Source organism: Culex pipiens, chromosome 2 (assembly GCF_016801865.2).
Source record: "Culex pipiens pallens isolate TS chromosome 2, TS_CPP_V2, whole genome shotgun sequence".
Classification (NCBI taxonomy): Eukaryota; Metazoa; Arthropoda; class Insecta; order Diptera; family Culicidae; genus Culex; species Culex pipiens.
The window spans coordinates 52,290,112-52,305,133 of record NC_068938.1 but is presented as its reverse complement, the minus strand read 5'-3'; the positions used below and the strand labels follow the sequence as shown (position 1 = coordinate 52,305,133).

The window sequence follows — 15,022 nt, the reverse complement described above, 5'->3', positions numbered from 1 at the left end:
AATCCAGTCAAAATGACCATTTTCATTATCAGTTTCAAAAACCATGAATTTTGATACCTATATTGCCCCAAGTCGTATGGTTCGATTAATGTCCCACCGGTAGAACCTTCCCGAGGGCACTGGCCACTCCGGGTGTGGCCAATCCTGCCAAAATGGCCATTTTCATCACCAGTATCAAAAACCATGAATTTTGATACGCATATTGCCACAAGTCGTATGGTTCCGTAAATGTCCTTCCGGTAGAACCTTCCCTCAGGGCACTGGCCACTCCGGGTGTGGCCAATTCTGCCAAAATGGCCATTTTCATCACCAGTATCAAAAACCATGAATTTTTGATACCCATATTGCCCAAATTTGTATGGTTCCGTAAATGTCCTCCCGGTAGAACCTTCCCTCAGGGCAATGGCCACTCCGGGTGTGGCCTATCCTGCCAAAATGGCCATTTTCATTACCAGTATCAAAAACCATGAATTTTGATACCCATATTGCCCAAATTTGTATGGTTCCGTAAATGTCCTCCCGGTAGAACCTTCCCTCAGGGCAATGGCCACTCTGGGTGTGGCCAATCCTGCCAAAATGGTCATTTTCATTACCAGTATCAAAAACCATGAATTTTGATACCCATATTGCCCAAATTTGTATGGTTCCGTAAATGTCCTCCCGGTAGAACCTTCCCTCAGGGCAATGGCCACTCCGGGTGTGGCCAATCCTGCCAAAATGGCCATTTTCATCACCAGTATCAAAAACCATGAATTTTGATACGCATATTGCCCCAAGTCGTATGGTTCCGTAAATGTCCTCCTGGTAGAACCTTCCCTCAGGGCACTGGCCACTCCGGGTGTGGCCAATCCTGCCAAAATGGCCATTTCCATCACCAGTATCAAAAACCATGAATTTTGATACCCATATTGCCCAAATTTGTATGGTTCCGTAAATGTCCTCCCGGTAGAACCTTCCCTCAGGGCAATGGCCACTCCGGTTGTGGCCTATCCTGCCAAAATGGCCATTTTCATTACCAGTATCAAAAACCATGAATTTTGATACCCATATTGCCCAAATTTGTATGGTTCCGTAAATGTCCTCCCGTTAGAACCTTCCCTCAGGGCAATGGCCACTCCGGGTGTGGCCAATCCTGCCAAAATGGTCATTTTCATTACCAGTATCAAAAACCATGAATTTTGATACCCATATTGCCCAAATTTGTATGGTTCCGTAAATGTCCTCCCGGTAGAACCTTCCCTCAGGGCAATGGCCACTCCGGGTGTGGCCAATCCTGCCAAAATGGTCATTTTCATTACCAGTATCAAAAACCATGAATTTTGATACCCATATTGCCCAAATTTGTATGGTTCCGTAAATGTCCTCCCGGTAGAACCTTCCCTCAGGGCAATGGTCACTCCGGGTGTGGCCAATCCTGCCAAAATGGTCATTTTCATTACCAGTATCAAAAACCATGAATTTTGATACCGTCAGTGGGGGTGACATTGGGTCTGGGGGGTGAGATTGGGTCAAAGTGATTTTTTACGGATTTTACCATTTCTCAGATTCTTTTCAATGAAACTGAATTCTGTTAAAAGGGTTGTGTAGGGGACATCTTAAGATGACTTCGCTGAAAAAAAATCGTTCCTAGAACATATCCTGTTATTTTGGCAGATGTCTAAAGTTGGGGTACGTTTTTGGCCAAAAATGACCTCTCGAAAAATCATTTTTCTAATATTTTTGTTAGAATTGCTCGAAAACTACCCAAGTGTTTGAAAATCTCCACTTCAAACATTGTAGCGTGTCAATACGATTCCCTCGAACAAGAAACGCTGTTGGATGACTTGTTTTTACCATATCTTTGTATTTCAGCATCATTTTAGTTTCATTTGACCCAATGTCACCCCCTCTAAGGGGTGAGATTGGGTCAATTTTCAAACAATTGGCATTTAAGGTAGTGTTCATCAAAATCGACCATATTTTGGGAAAATGTTAGTAAACTATCTAAGAACAAATCTACGTTAAAAGATTTTCGATGTTATTTAAATTGTTTTTGTTATTAAGAAATTTCGAGAGGTGTTTCGTTTTTTGACCCATAGTCACCCCCACTGACGGTACCCATATTGCCCAAATTTGTATGGTTCCGTAAATGTCCTCCCGGTAGAACCTTCCCTCAGGGCAATGGCCACTCCGGGTGTGGCCAATCCTGCCAAAATGGTCATTTTCATTACCAGTATCAAAAACCATGAATTTTGATACGCATATTGCCCCAAGTCGTATGGTTCCGTAAATGTCCTCCTGGTAGAACCTTCCCTCAGGGCACTGGCCACTCCGGGTGTGGCCAATCCTGCCAAAATGGCCATTTTCATCACCAGTATCAAAAACCATGAATTTTGATACCCATATTGCCCAAATTTGTATGGTTCCGTAAATGTCCTCCCGGTAGAACCTTCCCTCAGGGCAATGGCCACTCCGGGTGTGGCCAATCCTGCCAAAATGGTCATTTTCATTACCAGTATCAAAAACCATGAATTTTGATACCCATATTGCCCAAATTTGTATGGTTCCGTAAATGTCCTCCCGGTAGAACCTTCCCTCAGGGCAATGGCCACTCCGGGTGTGGCCAATCCTGCCAAAATGGTCATTTTCATTATCAGTTTCAAAAACCATGAATTTTGATACCCATATTGCCCAAATTTGTATGGTTCCGTAAATGTCCTCCCGGTAGAACCTTCCCTCAGGGCAATGGCCACTCCGGGTGTGGCCAATCCTGCCAAAATGGTCATTTTCATTACCAGTATCAAAAACCATGAATTTTGATACCCATATTGCCCAAATTTGTATGGTTCCGTAAATGTCCTCCCGGTAGAACCTTCCCTCAGGGCAATGGCCACTCCGGGTGTGGCCAATCCTGCCAAAATGGTCATTTTCATTACCAGTATCAAAAACCATGAATTTTGATACCCATATTGCCCAAATTTGTATGGTTCCGTAAATGTCCTCCCGGTAGAACCTTCCCACAGGGCACTGGCCACTCCGGGTGTGACCGATATCCTACCAAATTGTTCCCAATAATTTCGGTATTCCGGTGACCGTTCTGGCTACCGTCAATAACTTCTTGGACCTCCTCTCAAGTTCGTGCACCACCTGCGTGTGTGTGTGTGAGCAATAAAATTCCCAACGTAAGGTCCGTCTTTGATGAAAATCTGATGGACACTAAATCCTCCAGAGGCTAACTTTTAGCTTAAATAGTTTTCACGGCATCTACGCAACAGAAACAGAATGTTACGCCGAGGGCTTGCGACGGTAACGCTACATTTTCGAAAAATTTTGCATTGACACCGCAGATAGAGCTTTAAGACAAAGTCCTTTGTCAAAAGGCATCCTTTTATTTCCAAAACAATAAACACAAACTCAGGCGGTCCACTTGAGGCAGCGCGTGTCCTGGTGAGTCTTCAAGCAGCGCACACAACAATACCTCGTCCCGCACGCCGTGCACGTGTAACTGGACGGAAATCCACACACGGCGCAAAAGTGCCGCTCGGGAAACCGCGAAGGCGCCGCACTCGCCGTGAAGTAGTTCGGTCCGTCCGGGTGCTGCACCTTGTCCTCCTCCAGCAGCTGGGGGAAGTTTTTCCTGTACTTGGCCCGGTAGTAGTCGGCGCCCTTGCTGCGCTTTGCTTTCTTCTTCTGGTTGGAAGTGCCGGCGCCGCCGGATCCACCCGCACCGCCGGTCGTGTCCAGGTTGTCTTGGAACTTGGGGATTTTCTTCGACATGACCAGATCGGCGTGCGGATCCTCGTGGTAGTTGTCCTGCTCGAGCGCTTCCAGGGCTTTGCGGGCACGCCGCTTGCGGGAGGCCTCGTCCAGGACGCGCTTCTTGTCCGCCTCGCGGATCCGGCCGGACTCGCGGGATGCCATCTTGCGTAACTTGCTTAGAACACTAACTTAAATTATGATTTTTGTTTCGTTCGAACTCGCTTAGGCTTCCTTCTCGTGCAGCGAAACGCTGATCCGGTCCATCAAGTCGTCCACCCGGGCCTGCAGCGTCTCGATGATGTCCGTCGAGATGAACAGGTGCCGTTCGTCCAGATCCTGAATGATAAACTTGCGGCCGAGCGATTGTGTTTCGTCTAGGTGCAGCAGGAATTGTTTCATAGCCGGGTCACTGTTGGGGAGAGAGAAAGGTAAAGAATTGAGCGAAAATGTCCAAGCGCAAGAAGGGAATGTCGGCGGACGAGAAGAGGTCGGCTCTGTTGGAGATTTTTCACGACAGTGGAGAGTTCTACCAGCTTAAGGATTTGGAACGGATTGCCGCCAAGGAGAAGGGCCTCAAGGAGCAGCTGGTGAAGGGACTGTTGCAATCGTTGGAGGATGAAGGGCTGGTCGAGGCGGGGAAAATTGGCCAATCTACGTACTATTGGTCATTTCCTGGGAAAAGACAGAAAATTAAGCAGCTCGAGAGCGAGGAATTGCAACGAAAAGTGAAAAATTGTGACTCCAAAATTGAGGATCTCCGAAGAAAGGTTGAAGAGGCGAAGGTTGGTTGAACAAGTTCTTGTTTTAACACAAATTAATCAAACTTGTTTGCAGACCAATCAAGCGCAATCGTCCAAAGCTGCTGCAACCTTCGAAGAGTTAAAAGTTCTTGAAGAAAAAGAAGCTAAACTGCAAGCAGAGATCCAAATCTTGAAGAAAGAAGATAAAGGTTCCTTAAAGCAAATGAAACAGTCACTTCCGGTAAATTAAAACATTCTCCTTTTGAAAATCCCACAAATTAACTCAATTTTCTTCCAGAAACTGCACGAGGCGGCCAACCGGTGGACGGACAACATTTTTGCCATCAAATCGTGGTGCCGGAATAAGTTCAACATCGAGGAGAAGGCGATCGACAAGCAGTTTCAGATTCCGCCGGATATGGATTATTTGGAATAAAGCGAAAACTTGTTGTCTTACCATTCAACGAGCACTCCTTTCATAACATTGACCATTGCTGAAGGTGGTGGCGGCGGCGGCGGCTGCAGATGCCGTGGAGGGCCAACGGGGAAAAACACACTCGCGGTGCTGAGATTGATGCGTGGATTATGAGGAATAAACTTGAAGAATCGAAAAATGCAACTGTTTCAACTTTTCCAGCAAGGATTGCAAATTTGCACTGTTTGTTGATGTTCTCGAGCCAGCTGTCAAAAAATCGTTTCGATTAGAGATGTTAGCAGCACTAATTTGACAGTGTGCTTGCAGAATCCAACTCGGGGTGACAAATTAAAAATCAGTGTTTCCAGACCATCTTTGATTAATCTGTACGTTGATTTTTCCATAGTTTGCAAATTTTGATCAACATTTCAATTTTTAATTTTTCTTTTTCAACAAAATCAATATTTTGTTTGACAACCCGACAATAACTTGTTTGTGTTTACTGGGTGTGCACCCCAAAACTGAAGTATAAATCAGGAATTGAAAAATGTAGATACATAATTAAATGTAAATTTCCGGATAGTTGCTTCCTTGACTTGATATATAGTTCACACTGACAAGTTGCCGTATCCAATAAAACAACAAATTACAAATTACAATATTGATTAGTAAATAAATAATTAATTCGAGAATGTGAAAATTTAGAAATTAAAACGTTACTTAATCCACCTTTAGGTGGTTGGTGCCTTCCTCGCATTCATAAAGTGATTACACTACACAGCCTCAAACAAGTGTATAAATAACACTTATATTTATCAAAATATCTGAGATCCGGCCTCAAAAAAGTGTATTAAAAACACTAAAGTACATCAAACTGCTGGGCTCGTTGGATAGGTCTTTTGATTACCTATCTAACGATGGGTCGCATAATAGATCCGGACAACTTTTTCAACAAGATATTTGAGATCCGGCCTCAAAAAAGTGTATAAATAACACTTAAGTGCTCATAACTTTTGATGGGGTTGTCAGATCTTCAATCTTTTGAACGCATTGGAAAGGTATTTCAAATACCTTTCTAACAATATATAGCACGACGGGTTTTCTTTAAAAAAAACACCCTTTTTGCAATCTTTCGAAGTTTTTCGAACTTTTGTAGTACTTTTCTAAGCTTAATAATATTAACTAGGGTCTTGTGGAACCTCAAGACGGATCGAATGAGACCAAAACGGTCCAAATCGGTTCAGCCAGTCCGGAGATAATCATGTGCATATTTTTCGGTGCACGGACTCACATCCAGACACACGCACAGACATTTGTTCCGAATTTGATTCTGAGTCAATAGGTATCGAGGTTTTTAAGCGAAGATGGCGTTCGAATGGTGAACGTCCGAAATGTCAAAATCGCGCAGTAGCACCAACATTAGAAAAAAATGTGGCTGTCATGCCATGGCACACTTTCTTCGTAATGTTGGTACCACTGCGTGATATTGACATTTCGGGCGTTCACCTTTCGAACGCCATTTTCGCTTAAATACCTGGATACGTGAAGGTGGGTCTACGAGGTCGAATAAAGAAGTTCATTTTTCGAGTGATTTTATAGCCTTTCCTCATTGAGGTAAGGAAGGCAAAAAACACATAAATAAAATAGTTTAAAGAATCAAAAACTCAGAAATCAAAATTTTCAAGCGCAAAAAAGATTTTTAAAAATTTTAACGTTCAAAAATAAAGAATACAAAACATTTATATTCCAAAATTAATAAACTAACGGATTCAAAAATTTAAATGAGCCATTCCACCTTTATAATGTACAAAATAAAAGTGTAAAATTAAAAATAAAGAATTCTGATCAAGTTCAAATCTGGTGGGTCTGGGGGGATCTGGTACCATCAAAACAAGCGAGAATCTCAATATTATTAGAAATTCTAAAATTTAAGAATTTCAGAATTTGAGAATGTAAGAATGTAAGAATGTAAGAATGTAAGAATGTAAGAATGTAAGAATGTAAGAATGTAAGAGTGTAAGAATGTAAGAATGTATGAATGTAAGAATGTAAGAATGTAAGAATGTAAGAATGTAAGAATGTAAGAATGTAAGAATGTAAGAATGTAAGAATGTAAGAATTTAAGAATTTAAGAATTTAAGAATTTAAGAATTGGGTCCTAAAATGAAGCTTAGATTGCTGATATTATTGTTTACAGCGATAAAGCTTATTTTTCTGAGTACAATGACCCTTTGTACGGCCACAAAGAGTTTAAAATGGATTTTTAAATCAATTTTGAAAAATTAACCTCGCGGTCCTTCTTGACAGAAAAGTTCCTACTTGACAGCTCGTTCCAAGGGGACCATAGTTGATCCATCGAAAAAATGTTGTCCTGTAAAATTTTTTTTTGCATTACAGTTTTGTTCAAAATTGTGTGCTCTTTCAAAAGAGCCTATAACATCCAGTACTTTGTTCTAGAAATCAGGAGGAAATCCAGTTTTTTCGCGAAAACTTAACACGTAGCCTTATGTATGGGACAAACTTCAAATGCGTTTTTCTCAGCTTGCTGTTTTTGCATATGGGACATTTATGCGAACATGGGCAGTTTAGTACCCAATTTAAGAATTTAAGAATTTAAGATTGTTGATTTCACAGAGATTCGCTCTCCTACAGACTTTTGCTCCCAAAAGCAACCATTCCTGGCAGCACTGCTCTCTGCCCTTCGCGAAACGTCAACGACCGTGCGCTAAAGTCCGCCGTCGTCGCATTCATTCCTCGACCGGATCGCGGAGTGGTTAGGTAATTTTTTCTTCCTCCTCTCGCGGGTGCTCCATTTCCGTGCAAAATCTTCCAGTCCAGAAGGCTGAAGATCACCGTCGTCGTCTTCGTTTGTGTTGTGTGTGGCTTCTAAAAAAGGACTAAAGGTGTGATTTTGTTTGCAGAAAATCGGCCACCATGGTGCACTACGCAAGATTGCTGAACGTTCAGGTGAGGAAAAGAAAAAGATACTGCGCGGCGTAAAATCAGCAGATTTTCCTTTTGATAAGGCCAGATTCGGTGATAAGGAGCGGGTGATGTAACGGGGCAGTGAAAATTCCGCAGCAGGAATATTGCCGGTTGCACCGGCTGCAACGCAATTCCCGGAAATAACCTGCAAAAGTTCTCGATTCGCCGCCTGCCTGGTTAGATAACATTTTCATCCTCGTTTGAATGTGTATCGAGGCTTCTTTCGGTCTTATTCGCGCTGGTGTTGTTTTATTCTCAAGCCAAATTTGCGCTGGTGTGCGTGCGAGGATTTTCCACCCATCAACAAAGTGCACGGAAAAGTTGGCGGTGGAAAAGCCGGCGAATACGGTGGTGTTGGTTGGTTGAAAGTTCTCGGGATCGATGAACTTTGAATGCTGTTTGAGACAAATTTGTTTCGTTGCCAATACGTTTTATTTTGGCGAATGCAGGTGACTAGCTGAAGCTTGACAACTGAAACTGTTTCTGATTTGTCGCTTACTTTTTCAAAAAGGCCTATGTACATACATGGCGCATTGGTTGTTTTACAAAAGTAATCTAGAATTGAAGTGAATATTTGAAAAATATTTGCAGCGGCCTTATACATTTATTTGAAAATAACATAAATGTACAAGTTCAGGTAATGAAATTTTTACTGAATCTAAAACCTATTCTTCAAAATCCCAAATAAATAGCTTATTCTTATCAGATTACCTTGTATTTATTTTAAGAGTGATTCTAAACACAGAGCTGATAAGTACTTGCAGGAAGTTTTGAAAAAAAATAAATAAGTGTTATTGGTAGGCAGGCTTTTTTCTGAACTTAACTAAACATTCTTAATTTTGGAATTGGAAATAAATATATTAAGAGTTTTATTTGCATAAGTCTTATAAACATAGGGAATTCCATTGAACTTTCTCATAACAAAATATTTCTTTTACTTGTTTTTATTTATTTCAAATAGTTTTACATTTTAGCATTGAATAGAATACATTTGAGTAAACACTTACCCTTACCCTACCTTAAAACCTACCTACCCTACCTTACGCTTACCCTACCTTAAAACTAAAAAACAAAACTGAAACATTCAAAATCACTAGAACGAGTAAACTACGAACTGTATTTTTAAATGAATCATCCAAGGGTTCTTCTTCCTGCCGAGGTTTGCACCCACGCAGAGCTGTTTTCATCTCGATGAAGATGTTCAGCAGTTCTTGTGGTGAAAACAGGTCACTACTGCCTTCATCCGTTGATGTTGGTTGGTTTTACCTGACCGAAACCTGGAGGTGTGCAACTTTTGGCCGCTGATGCAACGGCAATTGCTGCAGATTTGGAAGCATTCGAACCGATCCCGCTCCTGGTAACTACGACGAAGACGAAGTACATGAGAGGTTCGAAGGACGTCGGCCCCCCCAACTCTAACCCCTCTAGCTGTGGATGATGATGAGTTGAAAGAGGTACGCGAGTTCGTGTACTTGGGATCGCTGGTAACCGCCAACAACGACACCAGCAAAGAAATCCGGACTCGTATTTTTGCTGGAAATCGTGCTTACTTTGGATTACGGAAGACCCTCAAATCGGATCGAGTGCAACGCCGCACGAAGCTGACGATGTACAAAACACTTCTTGAAGAACCGACCATTGCCACCCAGGCGAAGATCGGGAGGCTCAGGTGGGCCGGCCATGTCGCCCGATGGGACGATAGCCAGCCTGTCAGACTGCTATTTGACCGCGCTGAACCAGCTGGCGGAACAGGCAGAAGGGCAGGGAAACCGCGCGCACGGTGGGGAGATCAAGAGAATGGTGATAACCGGAAGATCTATAACCTGGGAAATAGGAGAGTAGCAGCATAAGACCGAGAACGATGGAAGCTCGTTTTGGGCAGCTCCGATTCTTGGTTGAACGGTCGCCACCACAATTGAAGCATTTCGCTTCGATTCTTAAAATGTCTAAATGAGAGGATGACACCAACTACCTAAAGGTGGATAAAGTCACGTTTTTCAAGGTACAGACTAAGATTTTCTTTTCCGAATTCGGTAAATTATAACCGATTTTTCAACTGCTGCACAGTTCGGTAAACTGAAAACTACCGAATTTGGTAAAATCTTACCGAAATTCGGTAATGAAGTTCATTATTGTTCATCTTACTACCGATTTTCGGTAATTTTTTTATTCATTTTGACAGATGGTTTACCGATCAAAACTTTACCGATTTTTCAAATTTACACAATATTTTAATAAGTGCGTTGTCATTGCTTTACGTAGCTATAGGCAAGAAAACTGTGACGTAGCAAATGAACTCAAAGAACTCAGTATTCATTTTGTGAGTGCCATTTGAGTGGTTTGACAGGTGTCAAATCGGGACTTAGCATTTTTTTTTAATTTGAATTTGCTTCCGATTGCGCGAAACGTCATAACCCGAGTTTTTTTTTTCGTATTAGTGCCCGTGTGCTTGTCCATGCTTCTGGCCGTGTTCGTGTACGTGCACCTGACTACGTAGGTGTTCCTGGTCGTTCCCGTGGCCGTGCTCTAGGCCGTTTCCTTGTCCGGACTCCTGCCCGTGTTCGTGCCCGTGCTTCTGACCGTTTTCGTGTCCCTGGCCGTGTAGGTGCCTGTTCCTGGACATTCCTGTGGCCGTGTCCTTGTCGTGCTCCTAACCGTGTGTTAGTGTCCATGCAAAACGGAACAGCCGGAACAAAATTTTAATTTTTAATGCAAAGTCCCGGCACTGACACCTGTCAAAAAAGTTCATTTGGTTATTTACCTTTGAGGTTAAGTTCCGAGCTTTTCTCCTTTATTGGAAATAGATTTAAAAAAAACGGAAGCGTTTTTCGACGCGTAGCACGAGGACAGCTGATGAACTACGTCAGCAAACACCGTGTGGAAAGACAATGCGTGTAAGCTTAACGCCTATGGCGTGGGAAATGATATGAGGTGATTTTCACTCTGGTCACTAAGAATAATCAGAAATTTAAACAAATACAAATAGGCAAGGTTAAGCTTTAATCAGTTTAAGCTCTTTGATGCTACTAATTGAAAAGTAAATCATTCGTTTCGTTGTTTTGATTAGCACCAATCAAAATGTGCCAAAAACAAATACCTTGAACACGGTGCACGTTGTTGCTCAAAAATTGTGTTATCAGTAATTTGTCTATTTTTGACATGACCGTAGACAAATTGTCGACCGTTAACTGACTTGATTAAAATAAAGTATCTCACCGTTAAGAACTTCCTGCTCTACCTCTACAGGTTCTTCCACTCGATCTAGAAAACAATGCAAAACCCTTCATTACCGTAACCGGTTAACGCTCACAGCCAAGCTGTAGTCAACCTGCAATTTCTCCTTGCAGCGGCTCACGAAGGTCACCGCGCCGGGCTTATTTTTATTTGCCTCACCGGTCGCCCCCACACTCTCTTTCGTTCGTTATCGCCACGTGCTCTCCCACTTCAATGATACTGATTTGCATTTTCTCTCTGTTGTTTGCAGGCCAAGCGCGTCGCGCTGTACGCGGTTGATGCGCAGCAGCGCAACTTCCACGCGGCGTGCGCCCTCTCGGCGAAGGTGGCCCTGTCCAAGTTCGACACGGACGTGTACCTGCCGTACGAGAAGCTCCAGAAAAACGTGGAGACGGTGAAGAAGCGGCTGGGACGCCCGCTGACGCTGAGCGAGAAGATCCTGTACGGCCATCTGGATGACCCGAAGAACCAGGAGATTGAGCGGGGCGTTTCGTACCTGCGACTACGGCCGGATCGTGTGGCCATGCAGGACGCGACCGCGCAGATGGCGATGCTGCAGTTTATCTCGTCGGGTCTGCCGAGGGTGGCCGTTCCGTCGACGATCCACTGCGATCACTTGATTGAGGCGCAGGTCGGCGGTGAGCAGGATCTGGCCCGCGCGAAGGATTTGAACGCCGAGGTGTACAAGTTCCTGTCGACGGCTGGTGCCAAGTACGGGGTTGGCTTCTGGAAGCCAGGTTCGGGTATCATTCATCAGATCATTCTGGAGAACTACGCTTTTCCGGGTCTGCTGATGATCGGAACCGATTCGCACACCCCGAACGGTGGAGGTTTGGGCGGTCTGTGCATTGGCGTTGGTGGTGCCGACGCCGTCGATGTGATGGCCAACATCCCGTGGGAGCTCAAGTGCCCCAAGGTGATTGGTGTTCACCTGTCTGGCAAGATTAGCGGCTGGACCTCGCCCAAGGATATCATCCTGAAGGTTGCGGACATCCTGACCGTCAAGGGCGGTACCGGAGCGATCGTGGAGTATTACGGCACGGGTGTTGAGTCGATCTCGTGTACTGGAATGGCCACCATCTGTAACATGGGTGCTGAAATTGGTGCCACCACGTCGACCTTCCCCTTCAACAAGCGTATGGCCGACTACCTGGCCGCTACCGGCCGCGCTGGCATCGCCTCCGAGGCCAAGAAGTACGAGGAGAGCGTCCTGTCGGCCGACCCCGGTGCCAAGTACGACGAAATTATCGAAATCAACCTGGACACGCTGGAACCGCACGTCAACGGACCGTTCACGCCCGATCTGGCCCACCCGATCAGCAAGCTGGGCGCCAACTCCAAGAAGAACGGCTACCCGATGGACATCCGCGTAGGCCTCATCGGCTCCTGCACCAACTCCTCGTACGAGGACATGGGCCGGTGCGCGTCGATCGCCAGGAACGCCATGAAGCACGGCATCAAGTCGAAGGTGCCGTTCAACGTGACGCCCGGATCGGAGCAGATCCGCGCCACGATTGAACGCGACGGCATCGCCAAGACGTTCAAGGAGTTTGGCGGCACCGTGCTGGCGAACGCCTGCGGACCCTGCATTGGCCAGTGGGACCGTCGCGACGTCAAGAAGGGCGACAAGAACACCATCGTGACCTCGTACAACCGTAACTTTACCGGCCGTAACGACGCTAACCCCGCGACGCATTGCTTCGTGACCAGGTGAATACCTTAACAACTTCTTATAGTTCGATCCTCTCAACAAACTGTCTATTTTAGCCCCGAACTGGTGACGGCCCTCTCGATCGCCGGCCGCCTGGACTTCAACCCGCTCACGGACGAGCTGACCGGTGCCGACGGCAAGAAGTTCAAGCTGGACGCTCCGTTCGGCGATGAGCTGCCCCAGAAGGGATTCGACCCCGGCATGGACACGTACGAGGCTCCCCCATCGGTAAGTAGTAGTGCCACTTCTCTCCACGTGACGCTTCAGTTATCTTATCAGCTGCTGCTACTTTTGTGTGATTAGAAGTGGACTCTGGCCTCTAGGCGGAGGAAGGAAATCCAGGTCAATGTTGAACACGCCTCGCTAGACGGGCAGATTAGCTGGAGAAATTTGTTTTGCTCGCGCTAGACGAGTAAACAACGAGTCGGAAATGATCACGTCAAAATTCGCTTCTTTTCAGGACGGCTCCAAGGTGCGCGTCGATGTTGACCCCAAGAGCCAGCGGCTGCAGCTGCTGAATCCGTTCGACACCTGGAACGGCAAGGATCTCACCGACATGACCGTGCTGATCAAGGTCAAGGGCAAGTGCACCACCGACCACATCTCGGCGGCCGGACCGTGGCTGAAGTACCGTGGCCATCTGGACAACATCTCCAACAACATGTTCATTGGGTGAGGCTCGTTTTCATATTTGAACCACTAAGTTGAAGTTACGATCTTAAACGCAATTTCCAAATGTTTCAGTGCCACCAACATCGAGAACAACGAAATGAACAAGATCAAGAACCAGGTGACGGGCGAGTGGGCCGGCGTTCCGGACGTGGCCCGCTTCTACAAGGCCAAGGGCATCTCGTGGGTCGCCGTCGGCGATGAGAACTACGGCGAGGGCTCGTCCCGCGAGCACGCCGCCCTGGAACCCCGCCATCTGGGTGGCCGCGCCATCATCACCAAGTCGTTTGCCCGTATCCACGAGACGAACCTGAAGAAGCAGGGCATGCTGCCGCTGACCTTCGCCAACCCGGCCGATTACGATTTGGTAAGCTCGAAACTCTCATCAACGTTTGTTCAAACCTAACGAATTCCATCCGTTTCCGGTAGGTCCAACCCCACTCCAAGATCTCGCTGCTCGGCCTGGAGAAGCTGGCCCCCGGCAAGCAGGTCGACTGTGAAATCAAGACCGACGGCAAGGTGTCCAAAATCAAGCTGAACCACTCGTTCAACGAGCAGCAGATCGACTGGTTCAAGGCGGGCAGTGCGCTGAACCGCATGAAGCAGATCGCCGCCAAGAACTAAATCTTCGTGGTTCGAAGTGTGTGCGAGAGAGAGAGAACGAACGAACGCTTTTTCGAACTGCGCGCGCAAGCTAAGGAAGCGGCCCGTACAAATAGTGTGTAGAGGAGTTTGAAGCGAACAACACAGTTAATCTACTTAAGTGAAAATAACTCTCCCATCAGGATATGCTAGATGTCAGTTTTAGAGACGATAGTGTGGAAATGTTTTTTTAATTGTAAATAGGCTCTGCATGAGAACCGCTAACTTAACCAGCACGCAGCAACAGTTTACAAACATTTAGATGGACTAATATATGATACATTTATCCCCCTTCTGCGGTAGTTTTGATTGTACTGAGTTAGCAAAAGTTTTCATCATTACACGTAGGGCAGAAACTAACCGATTATGATTTTCGAGTGCCACACAAGGTCAATTGTACGACCTACACACAAATACCAAATTGATATCCTAACTTCCAGATTATCTAGAAGAACAGTTTAGAACTCTGTTTTTGTGTAGTCTTCTTTTTCGCCTGCGACAATAAATTATGGTAAACAACAATTATGATACATATACTGCTGTTTTATTTTGTAACTCCGTACCGAAAAAGAGACGAAAATCGGACGAAGAAGGTGAAATCTTCTTGCGAAAACAACTCGAAGTCAACCGGTATAATTCCGATATCCTGAATCTACAAATCGCGGGCGAATAAAATATTGAGCTGCTAAATACCCATTCGGAAACAGAACTACACTTTATCTTTGAAAAATTAACCTTTTTGATAACTTCGCTACATGTAATACTATTTTGGAATAACCAGTGGCTACGTGAACGTTTATGTGATAAATATGTTTAGAAGCGGATACAAGTTAAGCGTGAACTCCAATCGAATCATGACAATCGAGCACCAAACAACAATGCGCGATC

The 15,022-nt window shown here is 45.1% G+C and overlaps 4 protein-coding genes across 4 annotated transcripts; 2 read left to right on the top strand and 2 right to left on the bottom strand.

Moving 5' to 3' along the window:
• Positions 1–3,354: 3,354 nt before the first annotated feature.
• On the bottom strand, positions 3,355–3,900 carry LOC120419848 (zinc finger HIT domain-containing protein 1). Its single transcript, XM_039582686.2, has one exon. It carries the CDS (start codon positions 3,898–3,900, stop codon positions 3,394–3,396), a length of 507 nt encoding a protein of 168 aa, XP_039438620.1. The 3' UTR covers positions 3,355–3,393.
• A 38-nt stretch (positions 3,901–3,938) lies between these two features.
• LOC120419849 (general transcription factor IIH subunit 5) lies at positions 3,939–5,175 on the bottom strand. The gene is made up of 2 exons (XM_039582687.2): positions 4,936–5,175; positions 3,939–4,147 (listed from the first exon to the last, which is right to left on the bottom strand). Exons 1-2 carry the CDS (start codon positions 4,968–4,970, stop codon positions 3,961–3,963), a joined length of 222 nt encoding a protein of 73 aa, XP_039438621.1. The 5' UTR covers positions 4,971–5,175; the 3' UTR covers positions 3,939–3,960.
• Positions 4,154–4,930, top strand: LOC120419847 (meiotic nuclear division protein 1 homolog). The gene is made up of 3 exons (XM_039582685.1): positions 4,154–4,520; positions 4,573–4,719; positions 4,777–4,930. Exons 1-3 carry the CDS (start codon positions 4,185–4,187, stop codon positions 4,912–4,914), a joined length of 621 nt encoding a protein of 206 aa, XP_039438619.1. The 5' UTR covers positions 4,154–4,184; the 3' UTR covers positions 4,915–4,930.
• A 2,427-nt stretch (positions 5,176–7,602) lies between the features above and the next one.
• LOC120419834 (probable aconitate hydratase, mitochondrial) lies at positions 7,603–14,668 on the top strand. Its single transcript, XM_039582668.2, has 7 exons — positions 7,603–7,671; positions 7,815–7,860; positions 11,363–12,822; positions 12,880–13,051; positions 13,284–13,495; positions 13,568–13,859; positions 13,922–14,668. The coding sequence occupies exons 2-7, from the start codon at positions 7,828–7,830 to the stop codon at positions 14,114–14,116; spliced, it is 2,364 nt and encodes a 787-aa protein (XP_039438602.1). The 5' UTR covers positions 7,603–7,671; positions 7,815–7,827; the 3' UTR covers positions 14,117–14,668.
• Positions 14,669–15,022: the final 354 nt, after the last annotated feature.

What these genes read in the sequence shown, in the direction of transcription:
- LOC120419848 (XM_039582686.2), bottom strand. Translation starts at nt 3,900, where the DNA reads ATGGCATCCCGCGAGTCCGGCCGGATCCGCGAGGCGGACAAGAAGCGC.
- LOC120419849 (XM_039582687.2), bottom strand. Translation starts at nt 4,970, where the DNA reads ATGGTCAATGTTATGAAAGGAGTGCTCGTTGAATG. An exon ending in AAAGGAGTGCTCGTTGAATG is followed by an intron (nt 4,148 to 4,935) that starts GTAAGACAACAA and finishes TCTCCCCAACAG; the next exon opens with TGACCCGGCTATGAAACAAT.
- LOC120419847 (XM_039582685.1), top strand. Translation starts at nt 4,185, where the DNA reads ATGTCCAAGCGCAAGAAGGGAATGTCGGCGGACGAGAAGAGGTCGGCT. An exon ending in GAAAGGTTGAAGAGGCGAAG is followed by an intron (nt 4,521 to 4,572) that starts GTTGGTTGAACA and finishes ACTTGTTTGCAG; the next exon opens with ACCAATCAAGCGCAATCGTC. An exon ending in AAATGAAACAGTCACTTCCG is followed by an intron (nt 4,720 to 4,776) that starts GTAAATTAAAAC and finishes ATTTTCTTCCAG; the next exon opens with AAACTGCACGAGGCGGCCAA.
- LOC120419834 (XM_039582668.2), top strand. Translation starts at nt 7,828, where the DNA reads ATGGTGCACTACGCAAGATTGCTGAACGTTCAG. An exon ending in ACGCATTGCTTCGTGACCAG is followed by an intron (nt 12,823 to 12,879) that starts GTGAATACCTTA and finishes TGTCTATTTTAG; the next exon opens with CCCCGAACTGGTGACGGCCC. An exon ending in TCCAACAACATGTTCATTGG is followed by an intron (nt 13,496 to 13,567) that starts GTGAGGCTCGTT and finishes CAAATGTTTCAG; the next exon opens with TGCCACCAACATCGAGAACA.